Source organism: Astyanax mexicanus, chromosome 6 (assembly GCF_023375975.1).
Source record: "Astyanax mexicanus isolate ESR-SI-001 chromosome 6, AstMex3_surface, whole genome shotgun sequence".
Lineage (NCBI taxonomy): Eukaryota > Metazoa > Chordata > Actinopteri > Characiformes > Acestrorhamphidae > Astyanax > Astyanax mexicanus.
This window is the reverse complement of record NC_064413.1, coordinates 50,936,759-50,957,622: the sequence shown is the minus strand read 5'-3', so window position 1 is coordinate 50,957,622 and position 20,864 is coordinate 50,936,759. Positions and strand designations below refer to the sequence as shown.

The 20,864-nt window shown below is 37.8% G+C and overlaps 1 protein-coding gene across 1 annotated transcript; it reads right to left on the bottom strand.

Annotated features, from left to right (window-relative positions):
* Window positions 1-915: 915 nt before the first annotated feature.
* mastl (microtubule associated serine/threonine kinase-like) lies at window positions 916-18,137 on the bottom strand. Its single transcript, XM_022662705.2, has 12 exons — window positions 17,632-18,137; window positions 15,659-15,796; window positions 14,809-14,948; window positions 14,600-14,688; window positions 13,604-13,710; window positions 13,311-13,473; window positions 11,775-11,944; window positions 10,157-11,392; window positions 9,133-9,274; window positions 5,820-5,933; window positions 4,768-4,869; window positions 916-2,105 (listed from the first exon to the last, which is right to left on the bottom strand). Exons 1-12 carry the CDS (start codon window positions 17,794-17,796, stop codon window positions 1,948-1,950), a joined length of 2,724 nt encoding a protein of 907 aa, XP_022518426.2. The 5' UTR covers window positions 17,797-18,137; the 3' UTR covers window positions 916-1,947.
* Between the last annotated feature and the right edge of the window lie 2,727 nt (window positions 18,138-20,864).

The window sequence follows — 20,864 nt, the reverse complement described above, 5'->3', positions numbered from 1 at the left end:
GCAACTTAAGTATATTTTAATTGTAATTAAGCTATACTCAAACACAACATAAAAGCATTAGGTTGTGCTTTTGAGTGCTTTTTAGTGTATCTTCTGTGAACTTTAAGTATAGTCGATTTAAGTATGTTTTTTAAGCATAATTTTTAATACAAGTATATCGTAAATGTTCTACTTTGCGTATTGATGCGCATATTGTGTACACCTTAATGACACTGGGGGAAAAAAAAAGAAACTAAACTAAAGTGCACTTTAAGCTGTATTTAATGCAACTACATATGTTTTCTATCAACACAACATATTTTAAAGCATATTGCTTAAAAATACTTTTTATTGAAATACAGAGAAAATATATTTGCCTATTTTCATTGATTATACTAAATAGAAAATGCCCTTTTAGAATGATTTACCTAATTTGAATGTACTTTTAATGCACTTAAGTACTATACTTCCTTTTTTTTTTTTTTGCAAAAGGTACAGTTGCTCCACCTTGTAGATAAAGTAAAGTCCCACACGACCACGCTGCTGGCTGGATATATCTGGTTGGTGGGGTATTCTCAGACCAGCAGTGACACTGAGGGGTTTAAAAACTCCAGCAGCACTGCTGTATCTGATCTACTTATACCAGCAGAATACACACCAACACCTCACACGCCACCATGCTAATCAGTTCTAGATAATAATAATAATAATAATAATAATAATAATAATAATAATAATTAGTGGTCCTTAGTGGATTTATGTAAGATATATTGCATACATATGAAACTCTAAATGAATATAAAGTAACTAAAGTGGTTTTGTGAACTGTAAATACATTTTATGCCTAAATATAAACCTATATATGAAATTATTTTACAATAAAGGTCTGCCACAAACGTCTTGAGGGAACAAGTACAAAAAGGAGAGCTTGAAAAATGAAATATTATCTGAATTTTATTTAAACATATGTACTATTTACATCCATCACACACTGAAAGGTACTTGTTTTTTGTATAGAAAGTGCACAAAATAGTTCAGAATACAATGATAAACCATGTAACTGTCTAACAGAAGTTACAAGTAAATAATACCATTATTAAGAAACTCATGTAAAAGACGTGGAAGTCAATTTAAGCCAATGTAATGACAGAACTTATAGTAGTGTTATGATAATGTATCCCAAGCCCCGCCCCCCCCAATACTCCATATTAATACAGTTATGCCAAAATCTTTGATCTCCAGAATGTCATCATTACAGAAGATATTTCAGTTTTAGTAAAAAGCCAAAGTCTAAAAAGATGTTTTGGAGCATTTCTATTGGTCAACGTGATATCTTGACAATATTAAAACACCTGACAAATTATATATATATATATATATATATATATATATATATATATAATTTTAGCATGACAGTAATAGTACACTAACTAATAGCGCACTAAAAGCATTTAAACCTAATTGAGTAGAGCTCCTGTTTATATAAAACTACTCAGATTAAGAGTGCTGATCTGAAATCAGTGCTTTATTACACCAGTCACAACCTGAACTGTGGCTGGTAACTCTATTGGAGGCCAAAGTAGATCAGCAACATCATAAACCAGTTGTATCCTTTGTTTAAGATGTGTTAAAGCTTCATTCTTTAAAAACAGTTAATTAAGTAAACATATAACCCTTTCTTTTATATATTTACCCATTTTACCCATTACTACCTCATAGTCAGAGTCATATTAATGGACTCAGAGATCGGCCATCTACAGAAGCAACAGGAACAGTTAGAACATTAACAAACTCAGACAGACAGAAAGACAAATACGAAGACGAGTAAAAGGAAGACATATAGCTGTGGATTTCTATAGCCATCGATTGCACAGTAGTAGCTATTGCATCAGTAGTCCCTGAAAGATCTGCATGGTGAACCGTCAGCCAGCTGCTGCCAGAACCATGACTGTGTGCTGAGTGGCTGAGTTACAGGCTGAAGCCTGAAAGAGCCAGGTGTTGGGCAGTGTTTCTCGCCTCAAAGTATGACGTGTCTGTCTCGTCGTCAGGCTGAGGAATGAAGGGCATGGCCTGGTTCTGGAGGTTGTCCCAATCCAAACCAGCAAAGAACGAATGTGCCTTTAGCTCTGGAGGAAAAAAAAAAGAAACAGATGACAAACCAGTTAGTATAATAATAAAAATTGAGAGCACTTGAATGTTTAAATAAATTATTTCACAGTAGGGGTGTGACGAGACACTAATCTCACGAGACGAGACGATACACGATTCTGGGTTCACGAGAACGAGACGAGATTTAAAAATAACATTTTAAAGAAAATGTCAAAAATGAAAAATGGCTTGAAAACTAGAGTTTTATTTGACAAAATCATATAACGCACAATCAACAGACTGGTTTCTCTCACACATTGATTTTTATAGGAAATAGAAATAAAAATAAGATTCAAAAATAAAATAAACTTTTCTAGGTCTTATATAGAGCAAACAATAAGTGCAAACCACAACAAGTGATATTAAGACTAGGGTTTGTGTTTTTTCCTCCTAAATCTCTTTTAATTTAACTTTTCATAACAATAACCAGTTATTAAGATTATGCTTGAAGTGCACACAGAGACAGAACATGTTTTTAAATACAGTACAGAGCTAAGGGATTAGTACAGCTGCCTATGAAACAGTCAGGTGTAGGATTTACTTACAGTATTTATATACGGTTTGTGTCTTGTTGGTCACTCTGTTACCGTTTATTGTTTCCACTGGAGCCAAAATGCAGCCAGATATACAACTTAAAAGTAGCAGAAGCATCTTCTATGCCAGGAGTAAGTTATTTAATTAGAATTCAGTATGGTCCAGTTCTCGTTTTTCCGCCCGTTTTCGGGCTCCTATCTCCTTATAAAGGCGGTTTTTCATGGCCGCGGTACCGCGACCCTGACAACACGGGTTCGATCCCGCAGGAGGAGCGGTGTGTTTATTTAGTTATTTTTTCCTTACCGCGTCTGCACAGATCTGATTGACTGAAGAGAGCGTTTGGTGATCTTACCCCACACGTGATTGGTCTGTGATTTACTGCGCCGCAAACGTGTATACAATTAAATCCTTCTCAGTAGTTTATCGGTTTGGGTCCGCATTCGACAACGTTTGGGTCCGGACCCGGACCGCGGTCCGCCCATTAGTGACCCCTGTTCTATGAAAATACCCGAATTTTCCTCTTCTGCTCTCACTCGCTGTATCGCTACTGTGTTGCCAGATCCCTCTTAAAAAGTCCACAGTAAACTATTTTTTCTTTCTTCCCGCGAGACAGGTTTAAGCTTGACGAGAAATATCGTCACATTTAATCTCGCGAGATATCGTGCCACGAGATCTCGTCACACCCCTATTTCACAGTATTTTTTTTGTACTATAAATCTCACCAAATTATAAGGCACATTAAACGACACTAGTGAGGATGCCTACATTGAAGAAAGAAAGAGTGTCGCCATGTTTTCCTTCTAATAGGGAAGCTGGGGAAAATAAGATGTGGGTCTCTGCAGCTCGGAGTACTGAGCGTGTCGAAAGGTGGTCGTCTATTGGAGCTGGCGTTTCAGCGTGGTCGCCATTTTGGAGTCGGCAACCGTGCGCCCCCAGTGCATTTATTTACACTGAGAAAGGAGTTTAATAAATCTATAATATTCACAACATTTTACACACGGTTTGATTTTTTACAAACAGCGGAGATGTAGTAATGATTCAGGACGCTGTTACACATTACAAATATGTGCTTTTATGCTGAATTACTTTATATTATGCTCTTTAACAAAGACATACATATGGTATGGCATATTAATAAGTGCATAAATTAATTAATTTAATAAATATATATAACATTACTAAATCTCTGCTGTTTGGAACAAACCAAACAGTGTGAAAATCAGGTATTAATTGGTATAGAGTTGTGATTATTAAGTGTATAAATCATAAATCGGGAGTAAAGTTTTGACATGCCCACTCTATTGCGTAGACCACATTTCGACACGCCCAGACCTTTCGACACGCCCACTACTCTGCAGAGACCTATACTTGGGGAAAATGCCTACTTAAAAAATTTTAATTCTTTAAAAAAAAAAAAAAAAAAATATTAAAGTCAAACAAGAGCTGGATGTTATTCCACACAGATTGTTCTCCTGAAAACTGTTTATTTGGGTGATTAAAGCACTTACGTTTATTTACAGTAAGCTTAGATTTCCAATATTTTGTCTAAAGCCCTATCTGGACAGGATTAGTTTCTCTGGGGGGTGTCTGTAAAAAATGTTTCACACTTCTACTCCAGGCTGCAATTGAAAAAACAAGAGGACGACATCACGTTCAATAGCTTTTAAACAGTAGATAATTCAGCCTGTAATTTTCTCAGAGGATGTCTGAGAAAAACACATACATGCCCTTTCCAGACAGGAATTAAATCACAGAGAACCCCCCCCATTAAGAAGAAAATGACCCCAGAACCCACTGAGAAACTAATCCTGTCCATTTTCAGTGAAGTTTCTTCAGCATTAAGGCTGGGTGCAGCAGCATTAGCATGATCAGCTAACCGCAGTGCTAGTAGGATGTAAATGCTGCCCAAAAGTGCTAGACTGAGGAACCCTGAGTGTTCCAGTAGCCCAGTAACATCCACAATAATGTCTCCATTAGGGGTGGGATAGTATGCCGATATTGTGGTACATCGTATCGTTTTGTTTGTAACACATTATCGCTATATGGCGAATATCCATATTTTTATTGAAACACACGCGCTCTAAACCACAAGTTTTACCTTCTTACCTTTCAGTCCTGCCCGTTTGTTCATGTCTGTGGTAAGGAGAATGTCTATGGCATTCCTCGCATTGTGGGACAATTCCTCTTCTTCATCAGGCCACGGTATATCTGCTCACACAATCAACACCATCAACACAAGTGTTTAACACTAACTATTAACTATTTATCACAATACAATAATTATTCCAAAATACCAAACAATGTATACCAGCTAGCTTTACAGTGGAAAGTGACTGCATAATACAACTAAAACTTTTGCGTAGTACACTCACTAAATACTTTATTGGGAAAAACAGTGCACATTTTTAGTGGTTGCAATCGTCATATTCCTACTAAACACGTAACACTGTGGATCTGTGAGGAATGTTAAATTATAGGGTGCACTATCAATAAAACTCTATTTTCTGGACTATTTTCATACAGAAGGCGCATCGGATTATAAGGTGCATTATGCGACACTAGTAAGGAATGGGGTGTTGCCATGTTTTCCTTCTAATTCAGCAGTATAGCTAAGCTAAGTAAACAAAACTGTAATTATTTTTTAGATTTCTCTCCTCAAAGCTGTTTATTTGGGTGAGTAAATCGCTTTCATTTATTTACAGCAAGCTTAGATTTCCAGATTTCCACTACGACTGGGTGCAGCAGCATTAGCATTAGCAGCTAATGCTGCCTGACGGTGCTACACTAACACGGTAAATGTGCAGACTACAGGCCGATAATGCTCATCCTCTGAACGGCGAAAGGGCTAGCGCTTAGCCTGGTTTGCAGGTAATGCTAATGCTAGCCGGGGTTAGCAGCAGGCTACAGGCTGTTAATACTCACCTCTGAATGGGAAAAGGGCTAGCGCTTAGCGTTGGTAGTGGATAATGCTAATACTGTTCCAGCCTTGGTGCTGGAGAACTAAACTGAAACTCCTGTATAATGCTATATACTGCTGCTTACAACCTGACTGGTAAAATTCATACATAAGGAGCACCGAATTTTAAGGCGCACTGATGATTTTTGGCAAAATTAAAGGATTTTAAGTGCGCCTTATAGCATATAGATTATGATCTGACCTCGGTTGAGAATGTTCTGGAACACAAGCTGAGGGGTTTCATCATTAAACGGCGGCACACCAGTCAGGAACTCGAAGAGGCAGACACCCAGTGCCCACCAGTCCACCATGAAATCTACAACAGAAACAACAGCACAGCCTCATAAATCAGCATAATCAGTTATATATACTTATAATACTGAATGTGTTAGAGAGTGATCACATGACTACTCTACAGCTGTGAGAGCAAGGGTTGGGGGTTGTGGTTATATTCATTTTTGGAGTGGAGGGATTGGAAGCATTGACATTATTAGCTTAGCAAAAAATAAAAACCTGGGACAGTTTTATAATACATGTATTCTGTTGTATCCTGCTTAAAAGCTCTTTAGCTTCCTAGGGTGATCCTTTTCACATCAATTAAATGTCAAAAGTTGTTTTTTACACTTGTTGCTTAAACAGATATGTGAATAAAATGATGATGATAATGATTATGATGAATGGTCATACGCTCATGCACACATTATATCAAACTCTGAATATTTTGCTGCTTGCTTGATAAAAAAAAAGGAAAATCTACACTGCTCTCTTTTGCTCTCAAGAGATTTATATCTGCCCTGTAACATTTATTGTACACACAGTGTGCATTATTAAAGGAGTTTTTTGTTTTTTATTCATTTTTGAAATGTGTATTTGCGGTCTCTAGTATGAATGAATGCCGCGTGAAAAGTGCTCCGGTGTTTCTGTATAACCCTGCTTTAGTTCACTCAATTAGTGGTCTCTGAAGAAAGACGGAATTTGGCTCGTGCTCATGAATATTCATACATGAAAATATATCGTCTCTGATTGGCTAACAGCACTGCAGCAGAAAATGCCTTCCCCCCACAGTCAGTTTTACAGCTCTAAAAGTCAAAGGACAAAATGTTTTCAGAGATACAGACTTAGTTATAAAGATACAGCACTGAGTTAACCCTTAAACTTCACTTAACGTCAGACTCTCAGCATCGCTCGACCATGAGGGAAGCAGATCCATGGCCGAAAGGAATGTTATCAATGCCGTGGGCATAATATGATGCCCATTGTTGGGACAATATCGATATTGTGATATATCGTATCGATACATGGAGTCAAACAATAATATTTTTATTGAAACACGGGCGCTCTAAACTCCCAGTTTTATTTACTAACTGCTTCATTACTGCACATGGGGGCGCTATAATCATATGAATAGGGCTAAAAAACCTGCAGTGAAGAACATTGGTAATTAAATTCTTAAAAAAAAAAAACACTGACACATTAATCCATTATTTCTGGTATTTACTCATTTAAGAGTACTGGTATTATATATTTTTTTTCTGTGACACAGATGGTGTAAAGTATCATAGATAATTATCTTGCAATATATATTACAATCAACAATGCGAGATGAAGGGCACCGAGTGGTCCAGCGGTCTAAAGCGCTGCCACTATGAGCAGGAGGGCGCCGGTTCGAACCCCCGCTCATGCAGCTTTGCCATCAAGCTGCCGGCGTCAGAGGGAGCAAAATTGGCCCTGCTCCCTCTGGGTGGGTAGATGGCGCTCTTTCCCCACATCACTCCTATGCAGCACAGGGCGTCTGTGAGCTGATGTACCGGCCAAGCCGCTGTGCTTTCCTTCAAGCGCGCTGGCTGCTCGGCAATGCTGCATCGGCAGCAGCTCGAAAAGAAGCGGTGGCTGACTTCACATGTATCGGAGGAAGCATGTGTTAGTCTTCACCCTCCTGGTGTGTTGAGGTATCACTAGTGATAGGGGGAGTCCTAATGAATGGGTTGGGTAATTGGCCGTGTAAATTGGGGAGAAAATGGGAAAAATTAGAAGGTAAAAAAAAAAAAAAAAAAAAAAAAAAAAAAACAATGCGAGATGAGCCAAACTATCTTACCCAGCCAATAAAGGCACAACCAAATACATGTTTTTCTCAGATGACAGCATTAATAAGAATTACACTTGGACAGTTTTTATTGGCTGGCTGAGATACACAGGAGCCCAAATGTTGTTAATAAATTAATACCCTGGTACCATCACCATTATCCATTACAACACCACGAATAAAGCCCCTTTACAGCACGGATTATCCAGTTTAAATTAGGCTAACTAGAAAATAGTGTAATGGCCCAAAATTCAAAGTAATGGCCCAGAATTCCCAAGTTCAAAAAGCATCAATAAAGCAGTAGGAATGGCAAATCAAGCACAGCCAATCACAGAAAAATAAAAAAGGGCACTTCAACCAAGCTTCTCTGAGGCTAATGTTGGGAAAGGCATGTAAACCAGTTAGCATTAGCCCCGTTAGCACTCTTGGATGAAGTCTTTTTTTTTTTTTTCTTTGCGGAGAAGCTGCCTGCTCATGCACCAACACACTGAGCACAGACCACTAGTATACTCACCACACTCAACTGATCCTGCAACTCAAACACAGGGTCCAGTAAACACACCACTCAGTGCACATCATAATCAAACACTTCATAATAAATACAGTGGCTTGTAAAGAAGAATGAGCAGAAATCTCTAGAAATCTCAGTCTCTAGATGTGCAGAGCTGGTACAGATACACCGCAAAAGACACGCAGCTATAATTGCAATAAAAGGTGGCTCAACAAAAGTATTGATATAGCTGAATACTTTTGCACATCATAGCTCTCAGATTTTTATTTTATATATATATTTTTAAAAACGTATTATTTTCATTTCACTTCACAATTACGTGCTACTTTGTGTTGGTTTGTCACTTAAATTAAATACATTTAGTTTGTGGTTGTAATGTGACAAAATGTGAAAAAGTGGAATAAGGGGTATGAATACTTCTGCAAGCCACTGTATATTTCATCAGGGACTGTATAACATTTATACAATCCATTTGAATAGGATTAAAATCGTTGTAATAGTATATTTAATAGTATAATCTTGGCTAGGCTACAGTTACAGGCCAATATAACAGTTTTGTCAGTTTTTAAAGCCAATATAACATTAGGCTAGAGATGGGACAAAACATCGCTGTTGCAATATATCATATCATTCTTGTTTGCGATACATTATCAATACATGCCGTCAAATATTGATATTTTTATTGAAACTTACGTGCTTTAAACTCCCTAAAAAAAAAAAGAATACTGGTTGAAACTGACACCAATGTGATTATTTCGGAGCATTTTACCCTCTTCAGTAACACAGACACAGTGAAGTATCGTAGAGAATTGTGTCACACCATCACACTATTGCAATATATCATCATTATCGTCATCATGTGAATAACTGTGATTCCCACCCCTATGTGATGTACACTAACCCAATTCTACTTTCTCTTACCGTGCTGTTTCCCTAGTAAAAGTTCTGGGGCCAGGTAGTCGGGTGTGCCCAGGATGGGAGCCCCTACCACCGGTTCCGGACCTCTACGGACACTCTTGGGGGTTCGGTAGGGAGTGTGGGACAAAACCATCGGCTGTGGAGTCTGAAATCAACCAAACAAACAATTAATTCAACTGATAAATCAAACACAGTCAGCAACACAGAGCAATAGACCCTGGTACACTATACTCACATATTTTTCAGACTATAAAACAGACCATATTATGAGCTGTATTAAGTGCCTCTGCGAGGCTCCTGACTACAGTAGCCATAATGCCCTGATAGACCATGACTACGAGAGAGGGTGCTTTTCATGCCGAAATCAGCACCCCCGCCATGAAAAGCACCCTCTCTCAAGAGGGACTGCAGGTGAAGTTTTCTTTTTCAGCATATTTGGACAAATTAAACAAACTAATGTGTCAGTCGTTTTGTCTCAGCTTTCGATTCAAGCGACATATCGCTCGCTCCTGAGAAGGGGTGCTTTTCCTGGCAGGGGTGATGAATTCGGCACAACAGAGCAGTGTGTACCACGTAAAATCGGTCAGTAAGCACAACCAGAATTCATACATAATGTGCAATGGATTATAAGGCATACTGTCAATTTTTTAGAGAATGAAAATATTTTAAATGTGCGCTTTATAGTCCAAAAAATATGATATACTGGTTAAGAAACTAGTGTCCCAATAGAAGCTCAAGAATGCATGGACTATAAATGATTTCTGCTGCTTGTCTGTTTATAAGGACAATTCTATCCAGACACCACTGGTCACCATCATTATCACACAATACTCTGTCCACTGTGGGTGGTAATATTAGCCTACTATGCCGTATTCCCAGAACACATGCATCACTGTGGATGGAGAAAAGTTAAATATCTGCACAACTTCAACAATTAAATTGTCTTTAACCTCACTGACAAAAAGATAACACCTTAAAACTTACACAGGTATGGGGGTTCTCATACTGATACAAAGTCCTGGCTTACCTGGTACAGAGAACTGTTGAGACTGGGTCTTTTCTTCTGCACAGGGGTCATGGCATTTGGAGCACTGTAGAAGGAGGCTGAGGCTGAGGTGGACGTGTCCATTGCATCGGTTGACGCGATACTGAGGCGGGAGCTGCAGGACATGTTGGAGCGGTTGATGGAGCTGCAGTAGCTTCTGAAGGCAACCACGTTCCTGGGCTTGAGGAAGGAAGGAGATTTGACCAGGCTACTGGACTGGAAGTGGTGATGATCCACCACAGAGCAGTCTGATTCGCTCTTATGATGATGATGATGATGGTGATGGTGGTGTTGGTGGTGGTGGTGATGTTGGTGGTGATGGTGATTTTGTGGGCCGGCTGCAGTTGTGGACTCTGCATGCAGTGGAGCCACAGCAGATATCTCATGTTCATCAAGCTTCTGGAACGATGGCAGGAGAGACCCTCTCGGAGAGTCTTTAATCGGAGGCGAGTAGACTGAGCTGTCAGAGTCCAGGCTGAGGCTCCTCCTCAGGTCTCGGCCATCGTCAGGAGAAGAAGTGAAGCTGGAGCTGGCCACAGCGGCAGCAGTGGTGGCAGATTCTCGAGGATCTTCCAGCTCGCAGAGAAGATTTTTGGCCACGTTGGTGGGGCTGGACTGCTTGGGGACGCCCCTGTCTCTCTGATCCGAGTCCTTCCATACCGCTCCATCACCACCTAATCCAACAGCTGAGAAAATCCCCGTCAATCCTGTGTGACCCCTCATATCGTTCTCCGGAATTGGAAAACATCTCCTATACTCAGCGTCCGTCTTCTTGGCTTGGATCTCAGCTTGCTCAGGACTTTTGTCCACCTCTGCAAACCCCCTTTTCACCGAAGAGCTGAGCTTCAGAGCTGTCTCAGTCTCCGGTGATCGGCCAACGCACACAAATCCCGTCTCAGGTTTTGCTAAGCTGTTCTCAAATGTCTGTTTGGGAGCAGTTTTAGCGTTTGGAGTGAAACAGAGCTCAGCTTCAGTGAAGTGAAGCCTCTTTCCTGCTGAAATGTCTGGGATCGTGTTCCTCACGTCTACTTGAGCTTTATTAGAAGACCCTGACCCTGAGTTGAAGTTGTGGATTGGTGTCAGTGGTGTCTCGCTTCCAGGAATACGCATTTCTCGGCTTATCCTTCCCTCTGATGCACTCACAGGACGTTTCAGTGCAGCCTGGTCAACCACATCCTTTCCATGTGGTGGAGGTAGGTTCTCGTCACCTTCCAGTTTCTACAAAAGCAAGAAATGGTCATTATTAATGCTCTGAAAATGTTATTGTTAAGAAAAGGAAACAATCATACAGTTAGAAAATATTCAGTCCAGGTTGGCCAAATCCCTGCATAGTTATAGCTAACAAGTAATAACCACCCCTATTCTAATGATATTAGAATTATATTAGGCGAGGCCATGAACTCACTGGTTGATGTAGACTTCTGAGCTTTTCCTGATCAACTAGTTTTTCTGAGGATTTTCTTTTACTAGCGACTTCAGACAGTGGAGGCTGACAAACAGTTTCATATGCAGCATCATAAACAACTCAGAGAGACAGATAGTATTTCACAAAGAATAAGAAAATGTGGATTTTAGCAGAATGAGACCTTTAAGAGTTTACCTGCTCGTCCTCCCACAGTGGGCTGATGCAGCTTTCAGAGTCGGTGGTTGACGGCAGGAGGCACGAGTGAGCGCTGCCAACACTCAGCGACTCAAATCTCTTCCTGGACTTCATCAGCCTCGGCGTCAGGCTTCTAGCCAAAACACTGGGACTAAAGACGCTGTTAACTCCTGGGGGAAAAAAGTATCACAATGAGAGCAGGTTAACACAGTAATCCTTAATGTAATCAGTTCTATTACTAACATTATCAGTAAACAGTAGACTGACCAACAAGCAGCATATACATCAGTCCTGTGACACAATAAAAACATATATTCTCAACTTTACACAAAGATTAAACCTTACATTAAATAGAAATCAGTGTAAAAAAATATTAAGTCATTTTGAAACATTTCTATTGGCTCACTGATCATAAAATATGGGCACTCTGTAAAGTATAACAGCCAACTACACATTCTGACAAAAAGTAAAAAAAGAAAGTGGCTAGATGCATGTGGGGCTGTGGCAAAAAAAATTGCGACGCAATATGCATCACATTACAGGGGGTATGATTCAATATATTGTGATATATTGCGATACTGTAAATAACGCGATATATTGCAATTGTGAAGTGTTACTTTTTTCATCCAATCATAACAGTGTGATCTAACAACAAAGTGCAACACTGCTGTCTAGTGTTTCACGGTTTAATGAACCACTTCTGACACCAATCTTTTCTTCAAAGCCAATAATTTAATACAGACACTGTATTTTTTAAAATGTATACAGTATTGCAAAACAAAATATTGAGATACTTCGATAAATCAATATTTTCTTACACCCCTAATTGCATTTGTACCCAATATATCATCATCATCATCATCCCCTTTTAGGTCCTTATTATTCAACTGCAACCGCTATTCTTAAATAGCGTTTTATTACACAACTTGCTGGAATATTTTAACTATTCCAACTTCACAAACATAAAAATGCAATATAATCACATATTATGGGCCATACTTTAGCGATCTTTAGGTGAGTTGTTGAACCGTGCAACGTGCAGGCTGTTTTAGGGTGTGTTAGTTTGTCTTTGCTATTATAATGTCGGGAAAAGTACACCTTGGGCTGCTTGAAATGTGCAAAAAGCTTGTACTAATTCTCTTAATCAATCATGGGTGTGTTTTGGGTGTAACATGAAATAGCAATGAGCTGACTGATGTCTGTCTTGGTTGTATTAAGTCAGTGGTGCACCTGTCTTTTCAGATGTCAAGATAGCAATACGCCAGAAATTTACCTAAAAACGCCTTATTTCCAGCTTACCACACCCATCAGCGTCAATATATTCAGAAGCACTGCTTTTTAAAGAACGCAGGCTGAAGGCATGAAAATAGACTGTTGGTGGGGTGTAAGATAGCAATGAGCTTTGTGACAGACCTTGCGTAGGGTGTAAGATAGGACTCAATGTGGTTTTTATTTAAGAAAATCACCCAATCCCAGAAACAGTCCCACAGATCAGAGGTAAAACATCTTATCTTAAAATGTTACTGGGTTATCTACCGAGGGCTCGTGAGGTGCAGACAGGTGAACGCAGCATCTCTCTTCTTCTGGCCATCAGAGGAGAACAGAAAGAGCTCTTCCTCTGCACCACTTTCCCACAGGAGACAGGACTGGCCACGGCCGAGGCGCTGCTGTGACGCTTGCCTTCCATAACTGGAGTATTCTGTCATTTGAAGTGATAGGACAAACTAAACACATGTCTCATGCTCACCCTTATTAATTATAACATATTTAGATTTATCCGCAAAAGAACTGCTGTGGAAAGATCAGAAACATTAAAAAATTATACTCACAAGACCAAGAGAACTGATCAAGGACAAAACCTGACCAGGAGTCCGGAAATAATCTTTCTTCGGTTTTGCCAAAGATGGTGTGGTCAGTATATCCATAAGACTCAACTCTAGAGAGAAGAAATACATATATAAATCACCCTGAGACTTTTTAATAGAAAATTAAAACAGACACATTTAGAAACAAATTACTGCAGCACAATTTATAAGAATACACTAAGATAGATGATATTACCTCATGCTCTCTTACCATGCTAATATTAAAGCTGATGTCTGTAAATTTGGGGATTTGGGGGGGATTTAGGGCCATGTCTGGTGAGCTCTGAGTTTCCCCCTTCTGAAGTCTCCACTGCTCCACCAGACGCGTGACGTGGTCGGAAGTAGAACTCTCGCGTAAAGTGACGCCAGTTTTTAGAATGAATATATTTTAGGTTTAGCAGGGAGGGTCGTTTCAGCATACTGGTACCACTAAACACAATATTTTATCCCTTCTGCACTCTGGATACTCCACTAATGCTTCTGCATTTCTGTTTAGAAACAAAATAATATGGACTGCCACTTTAAAAACATATATATGCTAATACCGATTACTGTTAAAACTTACAATTAATATTTTTTTATTTAATTGTAATATTTTTCCTGTTTCCAACCAGCATTTTTTTTCTGCTATCAACCTTTCTCAAACAAATCTAAATATTTTACTTTACTTTAAAAAATTATGTTCTAGGGCTGTGAGATTGATTTTTGAAGACCTACTATTTCAACACAGTGAGGAAAACCTCTATTGTAAAATAGGCCTCAGCCTCAACATTTAGATACATTCTGGCTGTTGCATTGACACATCATAAAAAAAATTAAGTTATATGCAGATGGGATTAAACTTAGTCTTGGACGAAACGGCATTTTGAATGAAGATTTTCCATTGAAAGGAAAACAATCTAGTATATGACTAGACTTAATCCCTGTCAGGGAAACTGACTGCTTTGTGGGTCATCTTACCTCTGTCAAGTTTCACTTTGGAGAGGCCAAAGTCAGTCAGCTTGATGTGTCCTTCATTGGAGACCAGCATGTTGTCAGGCTTTAGATCCCTGAAAAAAATACACCATGTATTAATTTTAGTTCAAAAACATGCATCTAATAAATGCAGCAGATGAGCTGTTAATGTTAACAGATGTTAAGTATGAACCCTTACTATGATAAATAAATACCTGTGAATAATTCCATGCCTATGAAGGTAATCCAGAGCTAGTGCCACCTCTGAGATGTATTTTAACGACATGTCCTCTTCAAAGTACCCATAGATGTGAAGCAGAGACTTCACATCTCCACCTATTAGGTACTCCATTACCTGAAAAAACATAACCCACACACAGAATCTTCAGTATTTAAGTTAAATAAACCTTTTCAGACTTAAATTTTCTCCAGTGATGAAAAAAATAAATAAAGTTGTTTTATCTTTGTAATGCACAGATATTTAAATTATCCAATACTTTACTATAAAATCTGTATAGCAAATAAATTCAATTAACTAAAATATTCAATTGTTTTTTTTCCATTGTATTGGGAGCCTGTTGGTAATATTTTGTATTTTAAATTGATCTTTTTTTTTCATAAACCACCCCATACAGTAAAAAACACATGATTAAAAAGTGTTCTAAATCACATTAAATTTTATAAAAAATTAGCTGTTACTTTGACTCAATGGCTCTAGAACATGTACTAGTACTGTTTTTTCAACAGCTCTTAAATAATGTAACGTGAAATAAAACATTTAAAAACAAAGAAAATACATGACGTCCAGGATCTGAAAGGGTTAAAATGCACTAAAAATACAAAAAAATTCCCATAAGGCTAAAAAAAAATGTTTAATATGCAACAAACATGAACACAAGGAACATGTGGAAAAAGGAACATAGATATGAATATGTGTATTATTATGAATGTTGGTTAGAAATGAATACAGTGTATAGAGAAGTGTATAGGCAGAAGTGTTTACACTGTAAAAAAACAGCAGATTCTCAGGAATTAAGCTTATGTACATTATTAGCTTCCACTTACCAAATACACCTTAGTTGCAGTCTGAAGAGAGTAAAACAAGCGTACGATAAAAGGACTTTTACTGAGAGCGAGTGCGTCTCTCTCCGCCCGCATCTGATCACTCATGTTCTTGTCCACCATGTCTGCTTTTTTCACCACCTGCGGAAACAATCAACACAAAGGCAAATATATAAAGTGAAGACACACTTGTTTAGAAGTGAAGACTAGCTGCAATTAGAGACAGCGTTTTGGTACTGATTTTTTGAGGATTGAATATAATCTGACTCTATAAAAACATTATGTGAGAGCATGGTTAAAATTATATTTTAGATCCAACATCAACAAGCTAATTTAATTTATCAATATTTATACATCAGTCGCTGCCTGAGGAAATCCTGGAGGATTGTAAAGAATCCCACCCATCCAAACCCCTGCCTGTTCTCATAACTGCCCGGCGGCAGGAGATACAGAAGCATGAAGAAAAGCCGGTTCCAGCACAAGTTCTTCCCTCGGACAACAAGGTTGCTGAACAGCCAGTGGCAGTGTCTCAGTTCACAATCCATCACAACTCATCTCACCTGTCTAACTACACCACATTTTTGCAGGACAATAACTTACTCAGAAGATTTTCTATGTAAAATATAGATAATCATATAGATATAGATCAGCTAGTTTCAAATTCCAGATAAAAATACTGTAATTTAGTGTATTTATTTGCAGAAAATGAGAAACTATCAAATTAACGAAAAAGATGCAGTGCTTTCAGACCTCAAATAATGCAAAACAAAAAAAAAAATCAACAACAATACTAAGGTTTTATCTAAGGAAGAGTTTAGAATCAATAATTGGTAGAATAACCAAGATTTTTAAATGCTTTCCACCTGCACTACTGCTTATACTTGCACTGTCATCATACCCACTTTAATTCCCCCTACAACTGTGAACTTTTATGAACTTTACACACTCATTCACTTTTTCAGCCTTAAGCTTTAATGCCACTATATTTGCACTACTGTTTATACAAGTTATGTTTATACTTTTACTGTAATTCCATCTTAATCACCCCCCCCCCCCCAGCACTATTGCACTACTGTCTTTTGTCTCACATGCCCATTTGTGTTCCTGTTGTATTGTACATATAGTGTCTCCCATTCTTTTATATTTATAATCTTATTTTCTGTATTTGCCTTAAGTTTTGGGAGGGAGAGTAACAATTTAAATTCTCTGTAAGCCCTGTACATATACAGTATTGACAATAAAAACTACTTGACTTGCTTGTATTTGTGTGCCAGGAGTAGCATAAGGTCACCCAAAAGCAGTGTGAAAGACTGGTGGAGGAGAACATGCCAAGATGCATGAAAACTGTGATAAAAAAAAAAAAATCAGGGTAATTCCACCAAATGTTGATTTCTGATGGTGGAAAGTAGTTGTCTTGAAACCAGCTGGTTCTAGTCTTAATGCTTTTGAACCTTCTGAAGCTATAGTCCACGTAAAATTATTATGTACTTTAAAATGTATACATGAAATATGAATTGCAGCATATATTTATAAATATTGCCACCTAAATTAATCAACAACAGTTTACCAATTTAGGTTATTTTTGCCTAAATCATGATGTTGGATGATGACCTGTGGCATTCAGGGCTTTGCCCTAGATTTTTATAATAATATAAATTATAATAATATATAATATAAATAGTTAAATCAGAGAAGCTGATTATTGAAGTAGATTAATATTTTTTCCCCCAGAGCTGTACTAATCAAGTATATATGTATGCATAGGCACTGTTTAGTGTTAATAATTAAAATAAAATATTGATAATTTGAACTAAATTTAGTTAACTAGGATACCCTATATGGCTATAGTGTAACTCCAGAACAACAGGTAAAATAATATAAATATTATATTTATATATATATATATATTTTTTTTTCTCTTTAATAATAGAGGTTATATAGTGTGTTTAAATGCTCTGTGAGCTGTGTATCAGTACCTTTACAGCGTACAGCCTGGAGTTGCTTTTCTTTCTGGCGAGGAAAACCTTCCCGAAAGCTCCGCGGCTGATGGGCTTCACCACGGTGAAATCCTCGATGGAGGGCGGCTTGGGGACTTCCACCGCCCCCGCTGGCTTCTCCCCCGGCTTCTCCGGAGCCTCCATGTCCCTGTCTCAGCCTGGCTGATCAGATTCAGAGTTTATTTAATGAATTCTGGAGTTATGTATGCTGTGAATCTGCTGACTCCGGGCTGTGATCAGGGGGTTAGTGTATGATCTGCAGAGAAAGGGGTGATTAAACTCCTCTAACCTGATCATAACTAATCCTACATAATCAATAACCCTCAACCAGCGAGTCCCCGGCTCCCCGCGCAGTCTACACCGCCCGCAGCTCAGCTCTGTACCCGTTAAAAAGCTCGATAATCCCGCAGACAGCCCGCGCCCTGTCCGCTCCCAGTCTAATACTCAGTTTAGAATTTTTCAAATTTCGCTGCTTGTTGTTTTGGGGTCCTCACTGTTTGACGCTACATCCGCTCGTTTTTCAAAAACAAAGAAAACCAGCCTGTATTTAAACAATAGCCACTTCACTCTGTAAGATTGTTGTTTATTATATTTATAACCAACGTAAATTACTATATTTGGCTGTTTTATTTAAATATATATGTAACTTACACTTATTTAAAAACATTGAATTTTACATCAGGCACATACACGGTCACCTATAGTAGTGAGCACGCTGTGATTAGCGCGCCCCCTTCAGGAGGAGAGATTAAATACATTTAAAGCGCCTATATGAAATTAAAATACAGTAATAATGCAACTAAAAATATATAGAATAATTGAAAAGTTACTTTATTTCAATAATTCACTTCAAAATGCAAAACCTAAATATTATGTAGATATATTACACACAGAGTGGTCTATTTAACCAAAAATAATCAACAACAGTTTACCATTTTTACCTAAATCACCTGTGGCATTCAGGGCTCTGGCCAATTGGTAAGTGACAAATATTGCACAGTTGTTTAGTGTTTTTATTGTTTTTTTAGTCTTCATTTTAGTCATCAAAATAGCTAAGTAAAATAAATCTAGCTAGAAATCTTCTACAATTAGTGGCTGTCAAAATATAAAAACAGTTTTCTGTCTTTTTTCAATTAATAAAAAAAAAGATTAATTGTGGTTTGGTTCTACTGCTGGACTGTATCAGAAAATATCCATATAAACCACTATAATTTTTTAAACAGACATAACAACTGTCCATATTGTATCCTAAGTCGTGAAAAGGAAATGTGACAATACTTATAACTTACAGACATTTTTTTTTTTTTACATTTTTAAACATATTTGCATAACATTTATTTAATGCTCACTGATTAAATTTTTGGCCCTAATATTTGACATCAGTAATCAAAATGAATGTACATCTTTTTTCAAACACTAGATGGGGATGAAAGCATCCCTACCCATAATCCTGTATCTGTTTATCTGACTGACTGGCTGCATTGGGAGGAACACTAAGGGGATTGCCTCAGAGCAATGCAAGCCTTCAGATCCATATCTTTACTGACATTCAAAAATATTTCAGATTTACACTGCATGTTTTTTTACTCATTGCTGACACAGATTTGCTTGTTTTCTTTTAAGAAGTAATGCCAATAGAATGGGTTTTCTCAAATACACACCATGAACCTAAATTAACTGATGAAACCAGGTTTTGTTGAGGTAAAAACTGACACAATGTGTTGAACGTGTTAAATGTGTTGATTTGTGACCAAATGTGCTAACACCCCGGTTGCAGAGCATAATAAGAGAATCAGCCTGTTCAGCTCATGGCAACATCCTAATTGCCATGTATAATATTGGAATTAGCCTATGCTGCTTATGCCAACACCCCAGTTGCAGAGTATAATATAGTAATTGAGCCATGCTACATGTACCAACACAGTGGGTGTCTAGTATAATATGGGCATCAGCCCATCCTGCACTGCTTAAGCCAACATTCTGGTTGCAGAGCATAATTTGGGAATCGAGCAACGTCACCATGTTGCTATGTACCAATATCCCGGTTGCCAAGTATAATATGGGAATCATCATGTGACCCTTTGAGGCATGGTCATTACTGTAAGAAACCTTCTAGTTTTTTATTTCTCATTTCTGCCTTTTTAAAAAGAAATTCTCTGTGTCTGCCTGAAAGAGTAGGATAATTCCAAAATTTTACAAACATTTCTGCACCTAGTGGGTGATTTAAATGTTAACAATTACACAGCATAACTAAAAATAAGTAAAACTTCCTTGAATAAGTGTTTCAGCATTACAGGTCTATAAAAAGAAACATCAATCAAATAAAAAATGAATTAATAAAAGACTTTAAAACAACAACTGATCAAAACATTCACAACCCAAAGACAATGCTGGAGGATACCACCATTATATGTAAACCAAACTCTTTAGAATATGTAAACTCTGCTTTATTAAACCCAACAACATCATATCAACTACAGCTGTTCGTAAAAAAATGTATCAGACTTGGATAGTAATAACTATTCAGGAAAATATTGGGTGGTATTCATCAATAAGACAGTTTCAGTAGTGTTTAACATGTTTTTAAGTTTTAGGTGACCTGAAAGGCTCCATCCTGACGGCCACAAAAGTGTAGAGAAGGGCACAATATGTGCTTATCTCTTAGCAAACAACCACAACAATCTGTCCTTCTGTAGCACTAAAAGATCAACACAAGTCCTCAGCTATCAAACATCTATGAAAATATTGTCTGTCTTCTAGTTTACATGTGATTTTACAGCACATCCAGGGCTCCAGATTAAATATACCCATTGTCTCACTTCCCCCTTGTTTTTTCATTGCTGCTAGCTGTATGTATTATATAATTATACACTTATACTTTACAATAAAGTTTATGTTCCAAGTATAATTATATAACATTTTCTACCAGTTTATTTTAAATTTACTTGTTTTATTTTTCTTTATCTGTCTCATTCATTTTCTGCCTGCTCACATGTTGTAGTCCATTTGCTCATCCTAAAAGCTCAGTTCTGCCATAAGATAGTGAGGAGTGCATTTTCCCTGATTATCTTTGCCACTTTTGAATCTCCCCAGTTGACTGACAAGTTGATCCATCAAACAAATGGCCATGGCAATTGTACCAATGAAGTGTGCAGTTAAGCTTGTTAATGGTGTAAAATAGTTATTTTTTTGCATGGGCAATGCTATATGCC